We start from the raw sequence: 25,675 nt of genomic DNA on the forward strand, positions 1-25,675 counted from the left end.
TAAGCTGGCTTGCTCATCTTTAGCCCCAAAATTAGAAAGACTTATCAAACCAGCCGCAGATCCAGCTGGACAGAAAGCCTTCCCTATTTTGGGGAGGAGCTAGGGGCATCCACTTTGAGCAAACAGGCTGATTTCAACATGGAGAGAGAGGAGGCTGAGATGCACACTCTCAATTTCTTTTCTCCAACTTAGATTGGTCACTCTCTGTGTCCTGGGGAGGATGAGTGAACTATGATGAAATGAGGGCCAGGAGTATTCAATTCTGTACGGCGCTCCCCAGCTGATGTGCTAATGGATTACAGCTGCTCCACAGGCTTTAAATCCCTTCATCCTTGGGCTGAGAATGGTCAGAGTCCCAGTCTCATCCTTTTAGCCCTGAATTGTCTTACCAGGACCCTAATTTCCCCACAGTTTCCTCCACTGACCAAATATAATCACTTTCTGTGTGTATGTAATGATGGCAAAAATCCTGGATGCACTGCACTAAGCAGCAGTCACTCTGTATCTATAGATAAAAGCCAGGCCGAAGAGAGTCATCCTTCCCTAAGTAAATACAGAAAAGCCTTCTCCAAGCCACCACCCTTCCTGCCACCAAGTTCTAATCCCTGGTCTCCCCAGAGGCAACTGATTGTATATATATATAGAACATGGTAACAATGGTGGTTTAGTCACTAAGTTGTGTTCGACTCTTGTGACCCTATGGACTATATAGCCCAATAGGCTCCTGTGTCTGTGGAATTTTCCAGGCAAGAATACTAGAGTGGGTTGCCATTTTCTTCTCTGGGGGATCTTTCTGACCCAGGGATCGAACCCAGGTCTCCTGCATTGCCCATGAATTCTTTACCATCTGAGTCACCAGGGAAGCCCCATATATAACATATATGATAGTATATATACAATTTACAATAGTATGTGTATGCACACACACACATATATATATAATATGCAGGTAAATATTCTACACTTCCTCCTTTTCCACATAAATCTTGGAACAGGCCAAATACTTTAACAGACTACCCCCAAATCTCAATGTGAGGTGAAGTGAAAGTCATTCAATCATGTCCAACTCTGTGCAATCCCATGGACTATACAGTCTGTGGAATTCTCCAGGCCACAATACTGGAGTGAGTAGCCTTTCCCTTTTCCAGGGGATCTTTCCAACCCAGGGATCGAATACAGGTCTCCCACATTGCAGGCGGATTCTTTACTAGCTGAGCCACAAGGAAGCCCAAGAATACTGGAGTGGGTAGCCTATCCCTTCTCCAATGGATCTTCCCAACCCATAAATCAAACCCAGTGTCTCCTGCTTTGCAGGCGGATTCCTTACCAACTGAGCTATCAGGGAAGCCCAAATCTCAACAACTTAGTACACTAAAGTTTATTTATTGCTTGTGTTCAAATCCACTGTGGCCTTTGCAGTCTTCTCCAGAGGCCAGTAATCATTTCCAGCTTCCTTTAATCTAGTGGCTCTGCCACTCCCTAGTATTTGGGACCTCTGCCAGATGTTCTCTGGGAACTAACAATGGCAGAAAGACAGAAAACATAGGAGATCTAGGGGATTTTATAGACCAGGGTTGGAAAGGTCTCTAAAGACAGAGAACATAGGACATCTAGGGGATTTTAGAGACCAGGGTTACTTATATTACTGTTATCCATATTCAACTGACCTTTGTCATATGTCACACATGATGACAAAGAAATGTAGTCTAGGTATCTGTCCAGGACAGAAAAGAAAAGAAGTGTGGTGAGAACATAGCAAGTTTTATTACACATGCCAGATGGACTGTTTTACACCTCGCTGTTTTAGCTTCACAACAAATTTTAGAAAGCAGCCATATCAGTTCCTAGACAGTTTCCTCAGCCTTTCTAACAGTTGCATAGTATTCAGTTTTACAGATTGTAGTTGACCCTTGAACAACACAGGTTTGAACTGTGTGGGTCCACTTATGTGCAGATTTTTTTCAATAGCAAATACCACAGTCCTACATGATCCACAGTTGGTGGAATCTGCAGAGGCAGAATCATAGATAAGTAGGAGTTGCAGAAAGAGAAGAATCTCGTATACAGAGGGCCAACTGTGAGTTATACCCAGATTTTCGAGCATGGGGAGTCGGCACTCCCCTACCCTGATCAAGGCTCAACTGTATACTGTGATTTTTTAACCAGTCTGTGGCTCAGCCATCCTCAATGTTTTCTTTTTTTCCCATTCATCCATCTGCAATGAATACTCTTGTCCTTATGTCATTCCACACATTTGCAAGCATATCTGTGGGATAAATTCTCAAATTAGGTGTTGCTGAATCAAACAGTATGGATATTTGACATTTTGATAGCTGTAGCTAAATTACCCTACTAAAAAGTTATACAAATTTATACTCTCAATAGCCATTTTATTGTTTAATCTTGCTGGGTAAAACATTTCTACTTTTCTCTGTGTTTGAATGAATATTTCTGTGCCTCGTGCTTCCAATCCTCAATCTATTGTGTCAATAGTTTCTTTCATTTCAGCTCAAGAACAGTGACCATTTCTTGAGAAACAATCAGTGTTGGGTACCACGTAGACCCCTTTACATCTCTTATTACATCTAATCATAAAAAGCAAGTCTAGGAGGTAGGCAAATTACAAATGAGGAAACTGAGGCTCAGAGAGATTAAGTAAGTAGACAAAGCTCATCTAATTTGTAGGTGGTATATTTTCATTATATATTCTGAAGTTATTCATCTTTTACCCCCTCTGGTACTTCTCACACCAAAGCATAACCTAGGGCAGAGGAAAGGAAACGCTCATTCTTATGTTGTCTAGAGCTGCCTTCCCTAAGCAAGCCAAGATTTCTTTGAAGTCTTCTATATATATTAAAAATGCATGCAAGTTTTGATTTTCACTTTTAAGTATATCTGCATGCTTAAAATATTCAAAATATTTCAAACTACTTGCTCTTAAGTATAACTGAAACTTCAGGAAGCCGCCAGTTTCCCCTGTGGCTTGGTGAACCCTGGCCCAGTGCTCCCAGGGCAGACAAGGGAGCATGGTTTTGTATGTTGGTGCCCCATGGAGAGGCTTCTATTCATCCTTCAAAACCCAGCTCATGTGCTGCTTCAAGATCAAGGCTCCCTGCAGGGTCAGCAAGCCCAGAGTGCTATCTGTCTTCTAAAGAACTCTGGATTGCAGCAGAGAAGGGGCTCACTAGATTTCTAATGAACAAATCATTGCAGATAAGCAAACACATTATGTGTTAACTACTTTTATTTTTCCAAAGGAGTCGGGAATTGCCAAAATAATGAAGCCTATTTCTGAGTGCCAACCTCTCTTAAACACTCCTAAATCTTGGTTTAAGCAGTTATGTTAGCCCAGTTCTCAACTGAAAAGCACACGTTTAGTTTGCCCAGGCATACACACCCCGTTCCCAGTGATATCCCTGTCACATTGATTGACACCGGGCATGCCTTTCATTTCTTCTCCTGTCTCTGGAAAAAGGGCATAATTGCATCTGCCAGCTACCACGCAGGAATGCTGTCAGAGTTGATGAAACAATGTTTTTAAAAGGCCTCTTTGGAAGGAATATGCCACATAAATCACAGTCCCCCATTAAAGTGGTTGTTTTAGTGCTTATTTAGTTAGTAGTTGCATAGAACACATACTTTTTCCCAGGTAATTCATATTGAGTCACTGGATACCTTAATACTTAAGCCCAAACAGAATTTTGTATCTATAACCTTCTGATGACCTTGAGAGTTGAACTTGGTAGCTTTCCTTTCTACTCTTGGAAGTTTTCAAGTTGATTATCTCTCTGAATGTATGTCTGGGCCATTCCTAGCCAAACACTAGTGCATATTTGAGATAATAGATAAAACTACTGCACCCTTGTAGTGGTTGGACATACTGGTATTTTTATGTCTCATACTATCTGATATTTTAAGAATTGAATCCCAATATTTTAAAATCTCAGTTTTCATGACGCAGTCATAATTCTACCATTTGAGTGGCAGGTCTGTTGCTCCAAATTAATCATTCCTTATGTAGGGCGATAAACCATCTAAAAACTGAATGGTCTGAAGTTTTAAATTCTAGTACCTGTCTGTAAATATACTGTCCCATAGTTACTGGCCACAGAAAAATAAAAATTTCAGTCCCTCCGTTCCAGTAGTCTCCAGTTCAATTGCTCAATAGATCATATGACCCATGGCTACTCTATTGGGCAGGACAGTAACAGAATACTTCCACCATCACACAAAGTTCTGTTGGATGGTAGGGTCTCTAAAACTTGAATTTTAAGAAAAGTGTATTTAGCTTTCTGTCCTTCCATTACACACCTCTCTTAGATTTTTTTCCCCCCTCATACTATAATGAAAACTTTTAATTGTTTGGGCTTTTAAACCAGTCTCACCTCCAAGGCCATGATTTGAACACAAAGTCTGAAGAAGATGGCATGTGGAACCGCCATCTGGAGGCTGGTGCAGTGGCAGATCCAGCCATTTCTGAGAAATTATCTGGGTTTGGAGATACTCCCAGAACTCTGATTTAGCAGTTCCTAAGCTTATAGCAAGTCTGAAAGGAACACAAATCTGTTTTGTATATACAAATAAATCCTCGTACTCTGCATGCCATTCTCAGCCTGCCAGTTTCATCTGGCTGCTCCAGAAAATATAATTCAATAGCACATTAGTTAACCTGCATGCAGGGAATGGGGCACTCTGATTATTGAAATGTTCTGGTTGAGTGATTAACCTTATTTTTGCAGAAAAACTGCAGAGGCGAGGGATTTTCTGCCCAAGATGTTGTGCCACTGTAATCCTCTCTTCCAGATGATCACAGATCACAGCTATATGGCTTCACTCCTCCAGAACACAGAAATACATCTCTTTGCAAAAGCCTTCAAATATGCAATTGATAGACTCTTGAAGAGGCCTCAAAAATAGATCAATAATGGTGTTTTAGATAATCTTAGAAAAAAAGAGTAAACTTAGAAGGAGAAGTAATCTCTTTGCCCAAATGTTGCACAGCTGTAACACTTAAGAGTTCCTGACAATGGGGCAGTTTCTTCAAATCATATAACTTTACCATATTAATTCAGATATTTCCTTTTCTTTAGTAATGAATTCTTAAAAGTGCTTGCTAGATGTTAGGCAATGCTGCAAGAGCTTTACAAGTATTAATTCACTTAATTTTTCCAACCACCTTAGAAATTAGGTATAAAATTATTGTATTCATCTTAAAGATGAAGAAACATGAGAGGCACAAGAAAGCTGTGGATGGGCCAAGCTGATCTACCCGAATACTCACTGGTCCAAGAGGTTGTGGCATCAGTGAGAGAATAACTAGGTTTATAAGTGGGCACCCAACTGAGTTACATGGCTCCTACTTCCCCAGCCTACCCCTTCCCAAATATTAGATAGGTAGAGTCAAGGAGCCAGTGTGGGGAAGGGAGAAGAGGGACTCTGGCAATGCTCAATTAGGCCCAAAGTAAATAGTGGAATTAAGAAAAGCTTTTCTTAATTTTTACTTAAGTAATTCTTACCTGTGATATATATAATATATATATATATATATATATATATAATTAATTCCTGGTGGCTCAGATGGTAAAGAATCTGCTTGCAATGTGGGAGACCTGAGTTTGATCCGTAGGTGGGGAAGATCCCCTGGAGAAGGGAACGGCAACCAGTGTTCTTGCCTGGAGAATTCCATGAGTAGAGGAGGCTGGTAGGCTACAGTCCATGGGGTCGCAAGAATCAGACACAATTGAATGGCTAACATTTTCACTTTTTCATAATTCACTCTCTTTTACTAGATTTGACTTTCAAAGGCAATTAATTTTTTTCCCAATTGAGAAAAATGTATCGAGCAATAAGCTAGCCCTGGGAGGGTGAAAGCAACACAAAATTGACCAAAGCATCATTGTGATCCTTGATTTGTTCCCAGTCTAGTGGAAGAGACAGTCAAACAGAAACTGATAAATTATGTTATGAAATATATGCTACAAGGGAGGGTATAGAATGCTGAAAGAGCACAGAAGAAAGTACAGTTGGTTTTGACTGGGGAAATCAGCATGCTTCAGAGAGAAGTAGTTTTTGAGAATCAGCTTCAGAATGAGCAAGAATTCGGGCAAAAAAGTATAGAAAGTGTAGTTGTAAGACCTGTACGTCTGAAAGGTTTTGATGAGTGTTGTAATGGTAAGAAGGCCTTAGTGGAGAAATAATGAATGGCAGTGTGTGTGTGTGTGTATGTGTGTGTGTGCTATAAGAGCGAAAGACGGAGTGTGAGAGAAGTAGAGAAGAGGATGAATCTAAGGAAGCTTTTAAAGATTAAATTAGTTTTCATTTTCAGACTACTCAGCACAGAGCATGTATTGGATTCAAGAATTTCTACATCTCATTTCATCATACTTCACACTAAGGAATTTTTGCCAAGTTTATTTTACCATTTAAGTAAAAGCCAATAAACAAACACTAGAAAAATCCTGTTTCTCTTTCAAATGTGTTTTTCCAGAGTCTGGAAAATATTTTGAACTTTGGAATAGGATAAAGTAGGGAAAACTAAGACTAAATTTCTAAAAATGTTTTTATTTGGGAAAATTTTAAATAAATCCTGTCTGAAGCTAAAATGTTTGAACGCTACCAATCCCCTCAACCAGAAAAAAATAAAATAGAATAAAAGCTTTTAAAATATGAAGAATGAATAGCTAATCAAAATAAAAGCAAAAAATTTTCTTTGCCTAGAAAGGTTTCATTCAGATTTTATGTTGTTCATATTAGCTACAGAATGGAACATAAGTTTTACATTTAAAATATTACTTTATAAGTTATACTCAATCATAAATTTCTAAGTTTGCATTTTCTCTTATTTTTATCTCTACTAATTTAATAGCATGTTGATATGTCTCATACAACTTTAGCAAAGACAACTGTAACTTTTTTTAAATTTATTTTTATTAGCCCAAAAGAGCATCTTCCTAACTACATATTTGTCTTTTTTGGCAGATGACATTTGATCCAGAAATCTTCTTCAATGTTTTACTGCCGCCAATTATATTTCATGCTGGATATAGTCTAAAGAAGGTAAATATACAGTGATTGTTTTCTTCTTTTATCATTAAGTAGAGAATCTTGCCAGCACTAATGAAAAAAAAAAAAAGCATCATTTTATTTTACGTGTTTACCTATTTGGTAAAAATACCATTATTTTAGATTATGTGATGCAGATTCAAATCTGACATGCTTAGAATTCTAAACTGGCTCTGTCCAGTATACTGATTGATAGTTACGTGCAGCTATTTAGCCCTTGAAACTTGACTAGTCTGAATGAAGATGCACTTTAAGTATACAATATGCACTGGATTTTACAGGCTCGGTATAAAAAAAGAATGTAAAATATTTCTACAATGTTTTATATTTATTTCATGTAGAAATGATAATTTTTGAATACATTGTATTATCAATGTTCATTTTACTTTTTGACTACTAGAAAAGTACATATGTCATTTTATTTTTTTACATATGTCATTTTAAATGACATATATGGTTTACATTATATTTCTATTGGGCAATATTATTCTAGATGATTATAACCAAAGAGTTTGCTTTTAATTAACATTGAGTTTATAGAAAGTTGAGTCTCGCATTTTTTGCACTTGCAAAACATGACTTATGTGTAGCCTCAACATGTGCATTTCCTAAATTAGTAATTCACACCAACATCTACATGCTAGCCTCCCCAGGGCCAAAGATCAAGGCTCCAGTCTGAATGAGTTTTGAGATGCAGAGTTAATGTGGTTGCTTTCCTGCTGCCCACCCCTAACTCCAGAGATTCCTAGGGCTCTCCTCCCTTTGGCCTGTGGGCTTCAGCAGCCTTTACTTGTTCAGTACAGACTTGATTTTCTTGTGTACTTTGGGCTCCCTCTTGCTGTCAGTTCTGGCTACTTAGCTACCATTTACAGAACTGGAAGGGAGTTTTTCCAAGCAAGCGTTTGAAAAGATTTAGAAAGCTGGATTTATTCCGCTCATCCTTCTTCATCCAAGCCCCAAGACTAAGCATCATTTTGTGTGATTCATTAAAATAAACTGTTGTAGGTGATTAAGGTTTGGTTTCATCACTTTCAGAAAAACAGTAAATCAGAGATCCAATAAAAGTCAAACGGCAACTTAAATCTTTTAGAACAGTATATTTAAAGTGCTAAAGGGGTTTCAGTGACAACAAAACTTCTTAAAAACTCTGTCTTCCTTTAATCATTCCAGAGTCCTGCCTGACCATTGCCCCAATCCCTTCCTCCTCTCTCAGGGCCAGCCAGTTCTGGCCTGTCACTTTCCAGATGTATTTTTTCCCTATTTGTTGGCAACCTCTGTCCTTTACAGTGTAAATCAGTTAAGTTATCTTTGTACAATAAGGCCAGCAACTGAGGCTCCAAAAACAAAATCGGCCTTAACAGTGAGGAAAGGGAGAGGCTGTGAAAACACATGCATTTGTTTTTATTTCTTGTTATGCTAAGAAGAAAAAATCCGATGTACTATATGAAATCTATCTTTTCCTCCCCAGAGACACTTTTTTCAAAACTTGGGATCTATTTTAACATATGCCTTCTTGGGAACGGCCATCTCCTGCATCGTCATAGGGTAAGTGACATTTGGAGCTTAAGTTCCAGAAGGCTGTGGGGCCAATCTCACATTTCCTGGCCTCACACTGTGTGGGTGAATTTTTTTTTTTTTTCAGTATATCACATTTTGACACTTTTTTCTGACTCAATTCCAAGGCTTGCATGTCTTCTGAGAAACACAAGGCTTCAAATCAAAGCAAACTAGAATTAGATTGTTGGATTTTCTCTGTGAGTTTTGAACTTCTGACTTAGACAATGTGGCTAATTTGGTTTGAATTATGTGAAGCACATTGCCTTTTTTTTGGCATAAATAATGCAGATAAGCACACACTGTATTCTTTTTCCATCTTTGCAGGATCTTACCTGAATTTGACAGGACTACAATAGTAATATATGTCAGGGGTTTTCTTTCTAAGGGAAAGTTAACAAGAGAGCAGTCTGAGACAGACATTTCTAAATATCAGCAGAGTTGTTTAATGCTGGGATGGCTTTTTGGTCGATACACTGTAGAATGCAGACTTGTTTTTTTCTCATTATATTTTATTGGTTATGCTGTGAGCCCCAAACTCTGGCTTGCAACTCATCATAAAGCAGAATGTGATGCAAAATAGTGAAGCCAATCCAGTTCACTTACAATTCTATCCAATACATTAAATCTCTACTGTAGAAAACACATCCAGCTGCTCTGACTATGATGGTGTGGATGTCTTAAATTGTCTAATACAGCCAGTTCTACCCTGAAATTTTACTGCATACAGCTGTTATATCCCTAAAACAAGAAACTGAGGCTAAAAACACACATTAGTCACTCACCGAGCCCTTTCCTTATGAAGTGTTTAGTGTGTGTCACTGGAAGGCTAAGGAGCTATCATTACTTGGACCTGAAAATGGGGAGTAGGGGGGGTTATGTTGAATTCACTCTTAAATTTTTATTGGTTCAAGTCTAGAACAACTCAGGCTACATTATATGAAAATGTCCAGCATGGTTAAGTTAGTGAGGAAGCTGAAGATTTTAACAGCTGAAGCTGGAGGCTTGCAGAGATGTAGACTGGGGACCTTCATAAAGTCTGGACAACTAAGGGGTCTATCAACTGTTTGTGATTGAGAGTCACAGTGCATTGGATCCTTCTGAAAGCTTGTTCAAGGGAGGGCTTTTCTGCTCTGTGAGTATGCCATAGCTAAATATTCAAACTTCAAATCTGGCAAGGGCCTCAGAGATCTGTGTGATTAAACTCTTCCTTCTGAAGATGAGAAATGTAACATCTTGAAAGGCTAATTAATTGTTTCAGTCTCACCATCTATAAGTAGTAGGACCTTGGTCAGGACAAAATTAAAAACTGCTGCTCTTGATCCAGCAGCTTTTGCTATCACCCTCTCTTTATTTAACAATTTATCTTTAATTCCTACACATCCCTAATCATTGTTCCTATACATCGACTCAAGACTCTGAGATGTGTAAACTTTCAACAGATACTTATCAGTTTATAGCAAAGATTGATTTTTATCAGTTCTATAATATGGAAATCTGAAATTTATAATAGATCTAAATTCTAAACTTGTAGCCAAAATTATGGCATAATCAGTTTCATTATTACTCTGTTTCCTTGCATAACTGACTTCAAGTATACTTGTTTGTGCATTTACATAACATGCTTTTGCTATTATTAAAACTCTATACATCTCTTTTGTAAAGCACAATATATAGTGTGTGTGTGTGTGTGTGTATACTAACATGCATGCATTGTATGTAATTGACTTGTTCTTAAAAATTTCAGTTCAAGAGATCCAGTAATATGTATTTATTGGAGCTGAGAAACTCTTCTAATTGATTTTTAAGGCCACAGTTAACCATTTATAATAGAAAGTGATTTGAGTAAGATATGCAGCTTGGCAAAACCTTTAGAACCATGTTCTTTGCTTGAACAACAAAAATTTATAGGGTGCCTTCCTATTGTGGATCATTAGATTGAAATGCAGAAGGGATAGATAAGTTAAAGATTTTAGGATCTTATGCAGCAAGGTAAGGGAAACCCTTAAAGAGCTTTAGCTCGAGAGTGACAAGATCAGATTTACACTTTGGGAAGGTCATTCTGGTGGCCATGTGAAGTGGGGAAAAGGCAGCAAGGGGACTATTTCTTGAGACAATTTCCAAGCTAGGTTGGAAATGATGAGGGCTTAGTATCAGGCAGTGGCAGTAAAGATGGATATCGAATCATCAATTTATTGAAATCCTGAGAGAATGAGGTCATGCAGAGCAAGTATGTGGAGTGAGAAAGGTAGGTATCTGGGCAACAGCACTATCTGAAGAAGGGGAGAGGTGCCCACAAAAGACTACGAAGTACTGGGCCAAATAAACAGGAAGCAAACCAGCAAGGAATGTCTGGAAAACAAAGAAAAAGGTAGACGGAGGGTGGACCGTGTCTAACACAGGAGTGGTTAAGTGGGACAGAGGTAGATCTCCATTGGATTCAGTCCCTGGGAAATGATGGGTGACTCCACACTTGTGCGATGGGCAGAAATAGAGGAAGAACATTGGCAGGTTCGATTGCTCAGGGTACTGTATGATGACAAACAATCATTGTTTTATGCTGCTCTCCAGAAACAATTTCAAAAATTTTGAAGTGAAGTTAGTGGTGGTTTAGTCACTAAGTTATGTCCAACTCTTGTGACCATATGGACTGTAGCCCACCAGGCTCCTTTGTCCATGGGGTTATCTAGGCAAGAATACTGGAATGGGTTGCCATTTCCTTCTCCAGGGGAGCTTTCTGACCCAGGGATCAAACTCACATCTCCTGCATTGGCAAGCACATTCTTTAAAACTGAGCCACCTGGCAAGCCCCAGCTTAATTTATAGGTATGCTCAAAACATTCCATAAGCAGCACCTAAGATAAATTTTATTTATGCTTAAAGCAACTAAATTACATAATAAATCCCACGACAAACAATATGGGTCTCTTAGATAAGGAAATCCCCCATTTCCTTCTTCAGGGGATCTTCCCAATCCAGGGATTGAACCCAAGTCTACTGTATTACAGGTGGTCTCCTGCATTGCAGGCGGATTCTTTACCAACTGAGCCACCAGGGAAGTTCACTGAAGGAAAGGCACACACTTAAATTCAGACCAAAATGATACTTTCATAATTTGGTAACTCCCATTTTGTGAATCACTCGAATTTAAACTTAAATCTTAGAAAACAACCAGTTCTATTCTCCTGATAAATTAATAGTGACAAGAACAATACAACAAACATTTATTGAAAGCTTGATATGTACCATGCCCTTTTAAAAACTGCTTTACAAGGATTATTTCATTTAATTCTCCAAATAATCCTATTAAATAGATACTATTATTACCCTCATTTAACAGTTGAGACAGCTGAGGTTCAGAGAATAACACAGTATAAGTAGTAGGGCTGATATTAGTAACCAAATAGTTTGGCTCCTGAGTCATATTCTTCATGCCAAAAAATTGCTTTACTTCTATTTTTATTAGCACAAAACATTTAAAATATTAAAATAAAAATAAAATGGTAGAATAAATATTTACTAACATGCCACATGTTTCTTTATTTATCCCCTTAAAAGTTCTCATAGACATGAGAGATTTTTATCAAGAATCCCATCTAAAAAGAAGTCCACATTTTTAAGGGGAAGAAGGAATGCCTGAGTTTATGCAGATATATTTATATTTGGATAAAATAGGCAAGAGGAGGGACTGAGGACAATCAGTTAGAATGGAGGCTGAGAATAATTTTTAAAAGTGGGTAGATCCTGGGTAGTGATTTAGTGAAGAGGGATGAAGAAGTTGGATTTTACATACTATAAAGTGTGTTAGTCCTGGTGGGTATTAGGAATATTGTGCAATTTTCCATGTTGGAGATCAGTCTCACAGAGTGATGTAAGAGAATGTGGGAACTGGAGTGCTGGAGAGTCAGCTGACAGATGCCCGTGAATCTCAGGATCAGAAATGTATGAGGATGTGAAGATCATGAAGAGTGATTGTGGAATATGCATGAAAACTCAGCCTGTGGGCCATGATCTTCTCCTGGTAAACCCTGTAACCAAACTACAGGTTAGTGCTAGAGCTGGACTCAGATGTTCTATAGGATTTGAGATTGTTGAGTCCATTTAAATGAAAAAGCTCTTAAGTTTTATTAACTTCATTTCATTTAAAAAAATTAGGTGTAAGTCATCTTTCAATTTACATGGGAAAGTTTAACAATATCCCCCTGGGAATAAAGTCGAAGAAATTTTTAAACATTTTTTTAAGGTTAAATTGTTCATCTTTTCTAGTTGTCTCCCCCATTTTATCACTTTAGAAATATTTAAAATATGTCTCTGCTTTTAAATAAAATCCATGTATTTGAATTATTTTGCTCTTCGTTTCCTCCAGCTTTGAGAGCTATTCCTTTACTGTTGACTCAGTGTCTCCACTTTCATGGTCACATAGGTGTATCATCACAATGCCAACCTACCTAGGGTTTACTGGCATCATGTTTATTTTTGTCCTAAGAACTGATCAGTGTCTGTGAAACACTTCTTTAAGAGAATTGAAAATGATATACTTTTAGCTTCTCTGTTAAGGACAAATTAAAACAAGTACCACAGCTTAAAAAAATATTTTGAAAAAGGGGGTATGGATCTAAATGATGAAGAATGGGGTGTTAATTTTAAGAAAAGCTCACTTTTTAAATTGCATTCCATGTGCCAGACATTGACCTATGCTTTTTACAAGTATTATCTCATCTTATTCTCATAGTGTCCCTATGAGACAGGTACTATTATCATCTTTCTTTTACATGCAAGGATGCTGAAGTTGAGACTTGCTCAAGGTTACATAGCAAGTAAGTGGTAATAAATGGCACAGCCTGTCTGACTTGAGAACAATACTCTGAGTCTCTTTGTCTTCCTCCTAAGATGAGGCATTATATTTCCTATAGTGTTTTGCAATTAATAATTAAATATGCAAGACAAACCAAGCCCTCAGTAATTTTATATTTTCACATTTATCGTTGTTGCTATTTGTCACTCAGTCATGTCTGACTCTTTGCGACCCCATGAACTGCAGCATACCAGGCTTCCCTGTCCTTCACTATCTCCCAGAGTTGCTCAAACTCATGTCCATGAGGCAGTGATGCCATCCAACCATCCCATCCTAGCAATTATGAAAAATATGAATGTTTGATAATGAGCTATGAATATAACTGCAGTGTAGAAATTGAACCTGTCCTTTCTTACTGGAGATAGTTGGAAGGATGGTATGACTTCATTTTACTTCCTTAGAATTGCTGGATTTGGGGTAACTCACTCTGAAAAGCCTGGATTCAGGTGTGAGGTTGTTTATATTATTCGTATCAACATTCTTCAGGAATGTTGTTTTACCTGCTGGACTCTCTAATACGCCACAGAAGCGTGCCTGACACAACCCTCTTGTGTGATCATGCCCGCTGAGCTGGGGCCTGTAGGCCTGAGCGCCCATGGAGCTAGTTATGGAATCAGTGTTTCTCTGTCCTTGAAAGGAATAAGGTTTGTTGATGTTCAGCAGTCTCAAAAGGCTGATTCCTAAACCTGGAAGAAGGGACAAGGGTCTAGAATCAAAACCTGAAGAAGTATGGTTCATGGATGGAGGCCAATATGTCAGTGTCTTAAGCTCTAACGCTGTAAAGAGAATGATTTACAGCAGTTCTTAGTTACTAATCCAGTTCTTAATCCAGGAAACACAGACCATTAGATGTGCATAGAAGGACTTCAGCAAGGCAGTCAACCCCCTTAAATCATCCATGAATTTTTTATGAGAGAGAGTCTATATAGATTTCACTGTTTCATCAGCTTTGCTAGGGAGTTTTTTTTTTTCCTAATTTTATTTTATTTTTAAACTTTACATAATTGTATTAGTTTTGCCAAATATCAAAATGAATCCGCCACAGGTATACATGTTGCAGTTCCCAAAGAAGATGTTTTTCAAGAACCTAAGCAAAGAGAGAGCTGGGAAAGGAAGGATTTTACACATCTCCATGTTTAATTAGAACTGAAGAATTCTCTAGACTGCATTCAGGGTAGCTCTAAAGTCCGAAAATATGTGTGCTATTATTTTATCTGGACTATAGAGTAATAACAATAAACCAACTATTAGGTATTTGCCTGTGTTCCCAGACTTGGTGGCCATTCTGTATCCATGCCTAAGACTGGAAGTGCCGGTGGTAGGGTCTACAAAATGATATTCATTTTTACAAATGAAAAATTGTCTCCAAAGCAATTGTTCCTTGTAATTTTTGGCAATTTAATTGGAATGATATGAAATTCTACTGTAGTCTTTATTTTTATTTTCCTGATTGTTAATGAAATAGATTATATTTTCATATGATACCTGACCAAACTTTTTATCCATTTTTCTAATGAATTGTTTTATTATATTTTTATTATTGTTGTTTTATCATATTTTCATTATTTTGCCTGGTTTCCTTATATATTCTACATGATGATCTGTACTTAGTTACAGATGCCACAAGTATTTTCTTCCAGTTTGTGTCTTATGCTTTTACTTTTTTCATGATTCTCTTAATGAACAGAATTTTTAAATTTTAATATAGTTAAACTTATAATGTTTTTCTTTTACAGCTAGCATCTTAGAATTTTATTTACTAAATCCTTCCTGGCCCCCTAACCAGAAAGATATTTTCTTCTAAAGTGTATTCAAGTTTTACCTTTTGTAGTAAGTCCATTTTCTGAAATAGATTTTTGTGTATAATATGCAGTAGACATCTAATGAATTTTTTTCTCTCTCAAAGTGACAACTAATTATTCTAACGTCATTTATTGTCCTGCCCCACTTTCCCCCCAGATCTGCAGTGCCTCCTGCGCCGTGTTGTAGTTTCTGTTTGGGGCCATTAATTCTTTCTAATTGATCTCTAATCTCTCCCTGCACCAGTACCACACTGTCCTAATTATGATAGCTTAATAATTAGTCTTTACCCTTCTTCACAAGCACCTTGTCTAATATTATTTCTTTACTCTAGAATATAAATTTATTCCAATGTTTACGTTTATGAGTAAATAATTTTAAAATTTATAAATACATTCTTACATACTTTGTACATATTTGTATATCTTATATTTCTTTTTTTTTAATTTTATTTTATTTTTAAACTTTACAATATTGTATTGGTTTTGCAAAATATCAAAATGAATCAACCACAGGTATACATGTGTTCCCCATCCTGAACCCCCCTCCCTCCACCCTCCCCATACCATCCCTCTGGGTCATCCCAGTGCACCAGCCTCAAGCATCCAGTATCGTGCATCAAACCTGGACTGGCGACTCGTTTCATACATGATATTCTACATGTTTCAATGCCATTCTCCCAAATCTTCCCACCCTCTCCCTCTCCCACAGAGTCCATAAGACTGTTCTATACATCAGTGTCTCTTTTGCTGTCTCGTATACAGGCTTATTGTTACCATCTTTCTAAATTCCATATATATGCATTAGTATACTGTATTGGTGTTTTTCTTTCTGGCTTACTTCACTCTGTATAATAGGCTCCAGTTTCATCCACCTCATTAGAACTGACTCAAATGTATTCTTTGTAATGGCTGAGTAATACTCCATTGTGTATATGTACCACAGCTTTCTTATCCATTCATCTGCTGATGGACATCTAGGTTGCTTCCATGTCCTGGCTATTATAAACAGTGCTGCAATGAACATTGGGGTACACATGTCTCTTTCCCTTCTGGTTTCCTCAGTGTGTATGCCAAGCAGTGGGATTGCTGGGTCATATGGCAGTTCTATTTCCAGTTTTTTAAGGAATCTCCACACTGTTCTCCATAGTGGCTGTACTAGTTTGCATTCCCACCAACAGTGTAAGAGGGTTCCCTTTTCTCCACACCCTCTCCAGCATTTATTGCTTGTAGACTTTTGGATCGCAGCCATTCTGACTGGCGTGAAATGGTACCTCATGGTGGTTTTGATTTGCATTTCTTTGATAATGAGTGATGTTGTGCATCTTTTCATGTGTTTGTTAGCCATCTGTATGTCTTCTTTGGAGAAATGTCTATTTAGTTCTTTGGCCCATTTTTTGATTGGGTCATTTATTTTTCTGGAATTGAGCTGTAGGAGTTGCTTGTATATTTTTGAGATTAGTTGTTTGTCAGTTGCTTCATTTGCTATTATTTTCTCCCATTCTGAAGGCTGTCTTTTCACCTTGCTAATAGTTTCTTTTGTTGTGCAGAAGCTTTTAAGTTTAATTAGGTCCCATTTGTTTATTTTTGCTTTTATTTCCACTATTCTGGGAGGTGGGTCATAGAGGATCCTGCTGTGATGTATGTCAGAGAGTGTTTTGCCTACGTTCTCCTCTAGGAGTTTTATAGTTTCTGGTCTTACGTTTAGATCTTTAATCCATTTTGAGTTTATTTTTGTGTATGGTGTTAGAAAGTGTTCTAGTTTCATTCTTTTACAAGTGGTTGACCAGTTTTCCCAGCACCACTTGTTAAAGAGATTGTCTTTAATCCATTGTATATTCTTGCCTCCTTTGTCAAAGATAAGGTGTCCATATGTGTGTGGATTTATCTCTGGGCTTTCTATTTTGTTCCATTGATCTATATTTCTGTCTTTGTGCCAGTACCATACTGTCCTGATAACTGTGGCTTTGTAGTAGAGCCTGAAGTCAGGTAGGTTGATTCCTCCAGTTCTATTCTTCTTTCTCAAGATAGCTTTGGCTATTCGAGGTTTTTTGTATTTCCATACAAATTGTGAAATTATTTGTTCTAGCTCTGTGAAGAGTACTGTTGGTAGCTTGATAGGGATTGCATTGAATCTATAAATTGCTTTGGGTAGTATACTCATTTTCACTATATTGATTCTTCCAATCCATGAACATGGTATATTTCTCCATCTATTAGTGTCCTCTTTGATTTCTTTCACCAGTGTTTTATAGTTTTCTATATATAGGTCTTTAGTTTCTTTAGGTAGATATATTCCTAAGTATTTTATTCTTTCTGTTGCAATGGTGAATGGAACTGTTTCCTTAATTTCTCCTTCTGTTTTCTCATTATTAGTGTATAGGAATGCAAGGGATTTCTGTGTGTTGATTTTATATCCTGCAACTTTACTATAATCATTGATTAGTTCTAGTAATTTTCTGGTGGAGTCTTTAGTTTTCTATGTAGAGGATCATGTCATCTGCAAATAGTGAGAGTTTTACTTCTTCTTTTCCAATCTGGATTCTTTTTATTTCTTCTTCTGCTCTGATTGCTGTGGCCAAAACTTCCAAAACTATGTTGAATAGTAGTGGTGAGAGTGGGCACCCTTGTCTTGTTCCTGACTTTAGAGGAAACACTTTCAATTTTTCACCGTTGAAGATAATGTTTGCTGTGGGTTTGTCATATATAGCTTTTATTATGTTGAGGTATGTTCCTTCTATTCCTGCTTTCTGGAGAGTTTTTATCATAAATGGATGTTGAATTTTGTCAAAGGCTTTCTCTGCATCTATTGATATAATCATATGGTTTTTATTTTTCAATTTGTTAATGTTGTATATTACATTGATTGATTTGCAGATATTGAAGAATCCTTGCATCCCTGGGATAAAGCCCACTTGGTCATGGTGTATGATCTTTTTAATGTGTTGTTGGATTCTGATTGCTAGAATTTTGTTAAGGATTTTTGCGTCTATGTTCATCAGTGATATTGCCCTGTGGTTTTCTTTTTTTGTGGGATCTTTGTCAGGTTTTGGTATTAGCGTGATGGTGGCCTCATAGAATGAGTTTGGAAGTTTACCTTCCTCTGCAATTTTCTGGAAGAGTTTGAGTAGGATAGGTGTTAGCTCTTCTCTAAATTTTTGGTAGAATTCAGCTGTGAAGCCGTCTGGACCTGGGCTTTTGTTTGCTGGAAGATTTTTTATTACAGTTTCAATTTCCGTGCTTGTGATGAGTCTGTTAAGATTTTCTATTTCTTCCTGGTCCAGTTTTGGAAAGTTGTACTTTTCTAAGAATTTGTCCATTTCTTCCACGTTGTCCATTTTATTGGCATATAATTGTTGATAGTAGTCTCTTATGATCCTTTGTATTTCTGTGTTGTCTGTTGTGATCTCTCCATTTTCATTTCTAATTTTATTGATTTGATTTTTCTCCCTTTGTTTCTTGATGAATCTGGCTAATGATTTGTCAATTTTATTTATCCTTTCAAAGAACCAGCTTTTGGCTTTGTTGATTTTTGATATGGTCTCTTGTTTCTTTTGCATTTATTTCTGCCCTAATTTTTAAGATTTCTTTCCTTCTACTAACCCTGGGGTTCTTCATTTCTTCCTTTTCTAGTTGCTTTAGGTGTAGAGTTAGGTTATTTATTTGACTTTTTTCTTGTTTCTTGAGGTATGCCTGTATTGCTATGAACTTTCCCCTTAGGACTGCTTTTACTGTGTCCCACAGGTTTTGGGTTGTTGTGTTTTCATTTTCACTCATTTCTATGCAAATTTTGATTTCTTTTTTGATTTCTTCTGTGATTTGTTGGTTATTCAGCAGCGTGTTGTTCAGCCTCCATATGTTGGAATTTTTAATACTTTTTCTTCTGTAATTGAGATCTAATCTTACTGCATTGTGGTCAGAAAAGATGCTTGGAATGATTTCAATTTTTTTGAATTTACCAAGGCTAGATTTATGGCCCAGGATGTGATCTATCCTGGAGAAGGTTCCACGTGCGCTTGAGAAAAAGGTGAAATTCATTGTTTTGGGATGAAATGTCCTATAGATATCAATTAGGTCTAACTGGTCTATTGTATCGTTTAAAGTTTGTGTTTCCTTGTTAATTTTCTGTTTAGTTGATCTATCCATAGGTGTGAGTGGGGTATTAAAGTCTCCCACTATTATTGTGTTATTGTTAATTTCTCCTTTCATACTTGTTAGCATTTGTCTTACATATTTGTGGTGCTCCTGTGTTGGGTGCATATATATTTATAATTGTTATATCTTCTTCTTGGATTGATCCTTTGATCATTATGTAGTGACCGTCTTTGTCTCTTTTCACAGCCTTTGTTTTAAAGTCTATTTTATCTGATATGAGTATTGCTACTCCTGCTTTCTTTTGGTCCCTATTTGCATGGAAAATCTTTTTCCAGCCCTTCACTTTCAGTCTGTATGTGTCCCCTGTTTTGAGGTGGGTCTCTTGTAGACAACATATGTAGGGGTCTTGTTTTTGTATCCATTCAGCCAGTCTTTGTCTTTTGGTTGGGGCATTCAACCCATTTATGTTTAAGGTAATTACTGATAAGTATGATCCTGTTGCCATTTACTTTATTGTTTTGGGTTCGAATTTATACACCGTTTTTGTGTTTCCTGTCTAGAGAATATCCTTTAGTATTTGTTGGAGAGCTGGTTTGGTGGTGCTGAATTCTCTCAGCTTTTGCTTGTCTGAGAAGCTTTTGATTTCTCCTTCATATTTGAATGAGATCCTTGCTGGGTACAATAATCTGGGCTGTAGGTTATTTTCTTTCATCACTTTAAGTATGTCTTGCCATTCCCTCCTGGCTTGAAGAGTTTCTATTCAAAGATCAGCTGTTATCCTTATGGGAATTCCTTTGTGTGTTATTTGTTGTTTTTCCCTTGCTGCTTTTAATATTTGTTCTTTGTGTTTGATCTTTGTTAATTTGATTAATATGTGTCTTGGGGTGTTTCTCCTTGGGTTTATCCTGTTTGGGACTCTCTGGGTTTCTTGGACTTGAGTGATTATTTCCTTCCCCATTTTAGGGAAGTTTTCAACTATTATCTCCTCAAGTATTTTCTCATGGTCTTTCTTTTTGTCTTCTTCTTCTGGGACCCCTATGATTCGAATGTTGTAGCATTTAATATTGTCCTGGAGGTCTCTGAAATTGTCCTCATTTCTTTTAATTCGTTTTTCTTTTTTTCTCTCTGATTCATTTATTTCTACCATTCTGTCTTCTAATAAACTAATCCTATCTTCTGCCTCTGTTATTCTACTATTTGTTGCCTCCAGAGTGTTTTTAATTTCATTTATTGCATTATTCATTATATATTGACTCTTTTTTATTTCTTCTAGGTCCTTGTTAAACCTTTCTTGCATCTTCTCAATCCTTGTCGCCAGGCTATTTATCTGTGATTCCATTTTGATTTCAAGATTTTGGATCAATTTCACTATCATTATTTGGAATTCTTTATCAGGTAGATTCCCTATCTCTTCCTCTTTTGTTTGGTTTGGTGGGCATTTATCCTGTTCCTTTATCTGCTGGGTATTCCTCTGTCTCTTCATCTTGTTTAAATTGCTGAGTTTGGGGTGTCCTTTCTGTATTCTGGCAGTTTGTGGAGTTCTCTTTATTGTGGTATTTCCTCGCTGTGTGTGGGTTTGTACAGGTAGCTTGTCAAGGTTTCTTGGTAAGGGAAGCTTGTGTCAGTGTTCTAGTGGGTGGAGCTGTATTTCTTCTCTCTGGAGTGCAATGAAGTGTCCAGTAATGAGTTATGAGATGTCTATGGTTTTGGGGTGACTTTGGGCAGCCTGTATCTTGGAGCTCAGGGCTGTGTTCCTGTGTTGCTGGAGAATTTGCTTGGTATGTCTTGCCCTGGAACTTGTTGGCCCTTGTGTGGTGCTTGGTTTCAGTGTTGGTATGGAGGCGTTTGATGAGCTCCTGTCAATTAATATTCCCTGGAGTCAGGAGTTTCCTGGAGTCAGGGTTTGGACTTAAGTCTCCTGCTTCCAATTTTCAGTCTTATTTTTACAGTCGTTTCAAAACTTCTCCTTCTATACAGCACCATTGATAAAACATCTAGGTTAAAGATGAAAAGTTTCTCCACCGTGAGGGTCACCCAGAGAGGTTCACAGCGTTACATGGAGAAGAAAAGAGGGAGGAGGGAGTTAGAGGTGACCCAAATGAGATGAGGTGGAATCAATAGAGGAGAGAGTGAGTGTGTTTTCCTTAGGCACCCTCTTGCACACATGCACCATGTATAAAAATGTTTGTATCAAGATTATTCATAATAGCAAACACTTTTAGACAACTCATATTTAATGAAAAAAAGGAAAATAAATGTATATAATATTATACAGCACTGAAAACAATGAAATAAATAAAACTGCTGATGCCAATGTAGGCGAACCTTGGAAACAATGTAAGATCAATAAATCAAGCTCCATGTTACCTTTTTATAAAGTTCATAAATGACCAAGATTAAACAATGTTGTGTAAGCATACATGCATATAGGTGAGAATGCATATATGTATATGTGTAGCAAATAGGGAATTAAGATCACAAGATTCAGCAAAGTGGTGATTTCTGGGAAAGAGGGAAATGAATGGGATGGAAAGAAACACACAGAGGAAATAAGTTATTGGTAATATTCTGTCTCATGGCTTGAAGTGGGTTTCCTGGTAGTCAGTATGCTATTATAATTTATAATTTGCATATATATTCTATATATTCTCCTCCATGTGTCAATTATATTAAAAAGAAAATAAAAGGGAAAACAAGTTGAAGGGGCTATCTAATAGGTTTATGAATATAAGCAGCTTGATTATGCTTACTTCAAGAAACTCTGATTCTTCTATTGTTTCTCTTTGTGTGTGTTTTAATAAGAAGAACTCTGGTTGGCCGGCAATAGCAGAGATGCAAAGTGCCAAAAGTGTATTTGCCAGTATCCCCTGGTTAATTCTTATCAACTACAAAGCTCTCTATTTTGCCTCTCTCTTATCTGTCTCCACCTTCTCTCGTTTCTCCCCGCTCTCTTCCCCTCGTTCCCAACCATGTTTTTCTCACTGTCCCCTGAGACTCTGGGCTGCTGCTCTCTGAGACTCCATGTTCAGGAGGCTGCAGCCCAGCAGAGCTCAGGAGGCTGTGGGGAGTCTGACTAGAAGGCCCCATGCCTCTTCAGTGCATTCATTTACTCTCTGGATGTGGAGCTGGCACAGTAATAGCTGTCACTGCTGTCAGAGAGAAAAATAAATAACGCTGCTGCCCTGACACAGCCAAATAAGAAAAAAATAATCTCTAATCTGTCAAGGACAGCCTGAGCTGCTTAGCAGTGTGGTTTCTCATATCCATATCACAGCAGGCACGGGCTGTATTTCTGGGAGCAAAGAGAAGAGTGAAGTTTGTTAGGAAAAGAAACACAAGGCAGGTTAGAGGGGACGCTGGAGAAATCAGAGATGTAGTTTGGAGGTATAGTTTGGAGGTGATGTCTTACAGCCATATGCGTTAGTCCATTTAGTCCTTCTATCACAAACCTGAAGTTGTGGGCAATAAGGATGACAGCACAGGACAGAGAAAATAAACAGATTCTAAAAGGAAGAGAAATGTGGAAAGTCATGTGGAAGGAACAGAAGGATGTGTGAGATTGTTGACATGAAAGAAGAGAAATGTCTTATAATAAGAAAGCATAAAAATAATTCAAACAAAAAAACATAATAATTCAAACATACTCTATTCTGAAAAAGAATTTACCTGACAAGTCTCATTATTAAATAACTCATTCTAAAGATCCTAACTATGGGATTCCTTTTAAATGAAATATTTAAGTCTTTGAATTATCTAGTTTATCTTCATCTCCAGGACCCTTGGGTACAATGTCAAACATTTTTTTCAATTTGACCAAAATCTGATGGAGGAGCTACAGTAAATGTGGCACACATACACATACCCCACATCACATGCAGAAAAGGGTTAAAAAAAAAAAAAAGCTAAGGGAACTGTATCAGTTATCTATTGCTTATATAACAAACCACTCTCCAAACTTAGCGGCATAGACAGCAACTGTTCTCTCTATGTGTGCTCAGTCACTTCAGTTACGTCCAGCTCTTTGCAACGCCATGGACCATATCCCACCAGGCTCCTCTGTCCATGGATTTTCCAGACAAGAATACTGGAGTGCGTTGCCATTTCCTCCTCCACAGGATCTTCCCAACCCAGGGACTGAACCTGCATCTCCTGCATTGCAGGTGGATTCTTTTACCACTGAGCCACTGGAAGCCCATTAGTTCACAGTTATGTAGCTCAGCCATTTAGGTTGGAATTGGTTGGGCAGTTCTCAGACACTCATCTGAGGTCATTCATGTGACCAGTCATCTGGGATTTGACAGGGAAAGGGTGGTCTAATATGTGCCTCCCGGTAGGCTAGCCATGGCTTTTTCCCATGGTGGTCTCAGGGCAGTATTCCAAGATGGTGGGGACTGAAGTGTAAGACTCTTAAGGCTCAAGACCAGAAGTCTTGCAGTATCATTTTCACTGCATTGTCTTGGTCAAATTATCATAAGAGCAGCCAAGATTCAAAGCAAGGGGAAGTAGGCTCTTGATGCAATATGTGATAAAGTCACATTACAAAGGGATATATATATACAGGGATGGATAAATTATTGTGGTCATTTTTGTGAATAATCTAGCACAGGAAGGAGCTATAAAATATCTTCAAGATAAGAGCTTACATTAAAAAATGGGGCTCAACACATTGCTATTTGCCTGAAACTATCACATTGTTACGGAGAAGGCAACAGCACCCCACTCCAGTACTCTTGCCTGGAAAATCCCATGGACGGAGGAGCCTGGTAGGCTGCAGTCCATGGGGTCTCTAAGAGTCAGACACGACTGAGCGACTTCACTTTCACTTTTCACTTTCATGCATTGGAGAAGGAAATGGCAACTCACTCCAGTGTTCATGCCTGGAGAATCCCAGGGATGGGGGAGCCTGGTGGGCTGCCGTCTATGGGGTCGCACAGAGTCGGACACGACTGAAGCAACTTAGCATCACATTGTTAACTGGCTCTACCCCAATACAAAATAAAAAAAGTTTAAAAAATGGGACTCAAAACTTGTTATGAAACCTATGGCTACAAAATGAAAACATGGTGGTGAATCAAGTCGACCTTACAAGGGTTAACTCATTGGCCTCCTCTGTTAGGCTTCCTGATAGCCTGAAACCAGTAACAATGAATATGTACCCTGATGATCTGAGTGACTCATGAAGAAGTATCTTATAACGTTCTTTGTTTGTACATAAAATGTCTATGGAAAAATATGCATAAAGTTCAAAGAAAATAAAGTGGAGAACATGGCTCACTAAGATTTTATGCTACCAAAAAAACGGCATTCATGTTAAACTGAGCCTTACTCAGCTACAGTGGGGAAGTATGAAAAATTTTTATTTAACTTGAGAATTTCAATTTCTCCTTAACCACAAGTGATGCAGAAAATGTGGAGGCCATGTTATCTGCAAAGGCAACAGTTTCTGTTGAGGAGGTTTCTCTCATGACTGCACATCCTTGTGAAAGGCTGTCATGTCAAGCCTGGTTTGTATCCTTGTTTGTCTGGCTGGTCATGGTGCTTTGGGAAAGGGCGGCACTTTGGGGATGACTAAAGCTTGATCTTGGCAGCTTATTCATTTTTCTTGAACAGCTTAAGAAAAAATAGGTTAAGGAGTTATGCCACATGGCCTTTATTGCACTTTTTCAAGGCCTGGAGGATTACCTTAGAATGAAAACCCATGAACTCTTCACTGACTATAAGCTCCATTGCCAAAGCTGTCCAACTTTCCTGTGCTCCTCCCCATGGTCCTTTCCCTGCATCCCCAGAGGTAGATCTTATACTGAATTTTTACTTATAGTTTTTCTATATGCTTTCAAAATTTATGAGAACTGTATCATACTTTGTCATCAAGCCATTTTTTCTTTTTTTTGCCCACTCATGATTTTTCTAAGATTCATCCATTTTATGGTTTTCAGCTGTGGTTCATTCACTGTCATTGGTAATATGCAAAAGTGGGAATATTTCATGCTTTGCTGCTGCTAAGTTGCTTCAGTCACGTCTGACTCTGTGCGACCCCATAGACAGCAGCCCACCAGGCTCCCCCGTCCCTGGGATTCTCCAGGCAAGAACACTGGAGTGGGTTGCCATTTCCTTCTCCAATGCATGACAGTGAAAAGTGAAAGTGAAGTCGCTCAGTCGTGTCTGACTCTTAGAGACCCCATGGACTGCAGCCTACCAGGCTCCTCCATCCATGGGATTTTCCAGGCAAGAGTACTGGAGTGGGGTGCCATTGCCTTCTCTGATTTCATGCTTTACTTATTCTCTTATTGATGGAGTTACTTCCATCCAT

At 37.9% G+C, this 25,675-nt stretch overlaps 1 protein-coding gene across 1 annotated transcript in view; it reads left to right on the forward strand.

Moving 5' to 3' along the window:
* Positions 1–25,675, forward strand: part of SLC9A9 (solute carrier family 9 member A9) — a 657,846-nt gene that overhangs the window by 46,647 nt on the left and 585,524 nt on the right. The window contains exons 3-4 of the mRNA XM_005888754.2: positions 6,979–7,056; positions 8,531–8,607. Of these exons, the coding sequence (XP_005888816.2) occupies positions 6,979–7,056; positions 8,531–8,607 (155 nt within the window). The remainder of the gene's footprint in view (positions 1–6,978; positions 7,057–8,530; positions 8,608–25,675) is intronic.

Source organism: Bos mutus, chromosome 1 (assembly GCF_027580195.1).
Source record: "Bos mutus isolate GX-2022 chromosome 1, NWIPB_WYAK_1.1, whole genome shotgun sequence".
Taxonomy (NCBI): Eukaryota; Metazoa; Chordata; class Mammalia; order Artiodactyla; family Bovidae; genus Bos; species Bos mutus.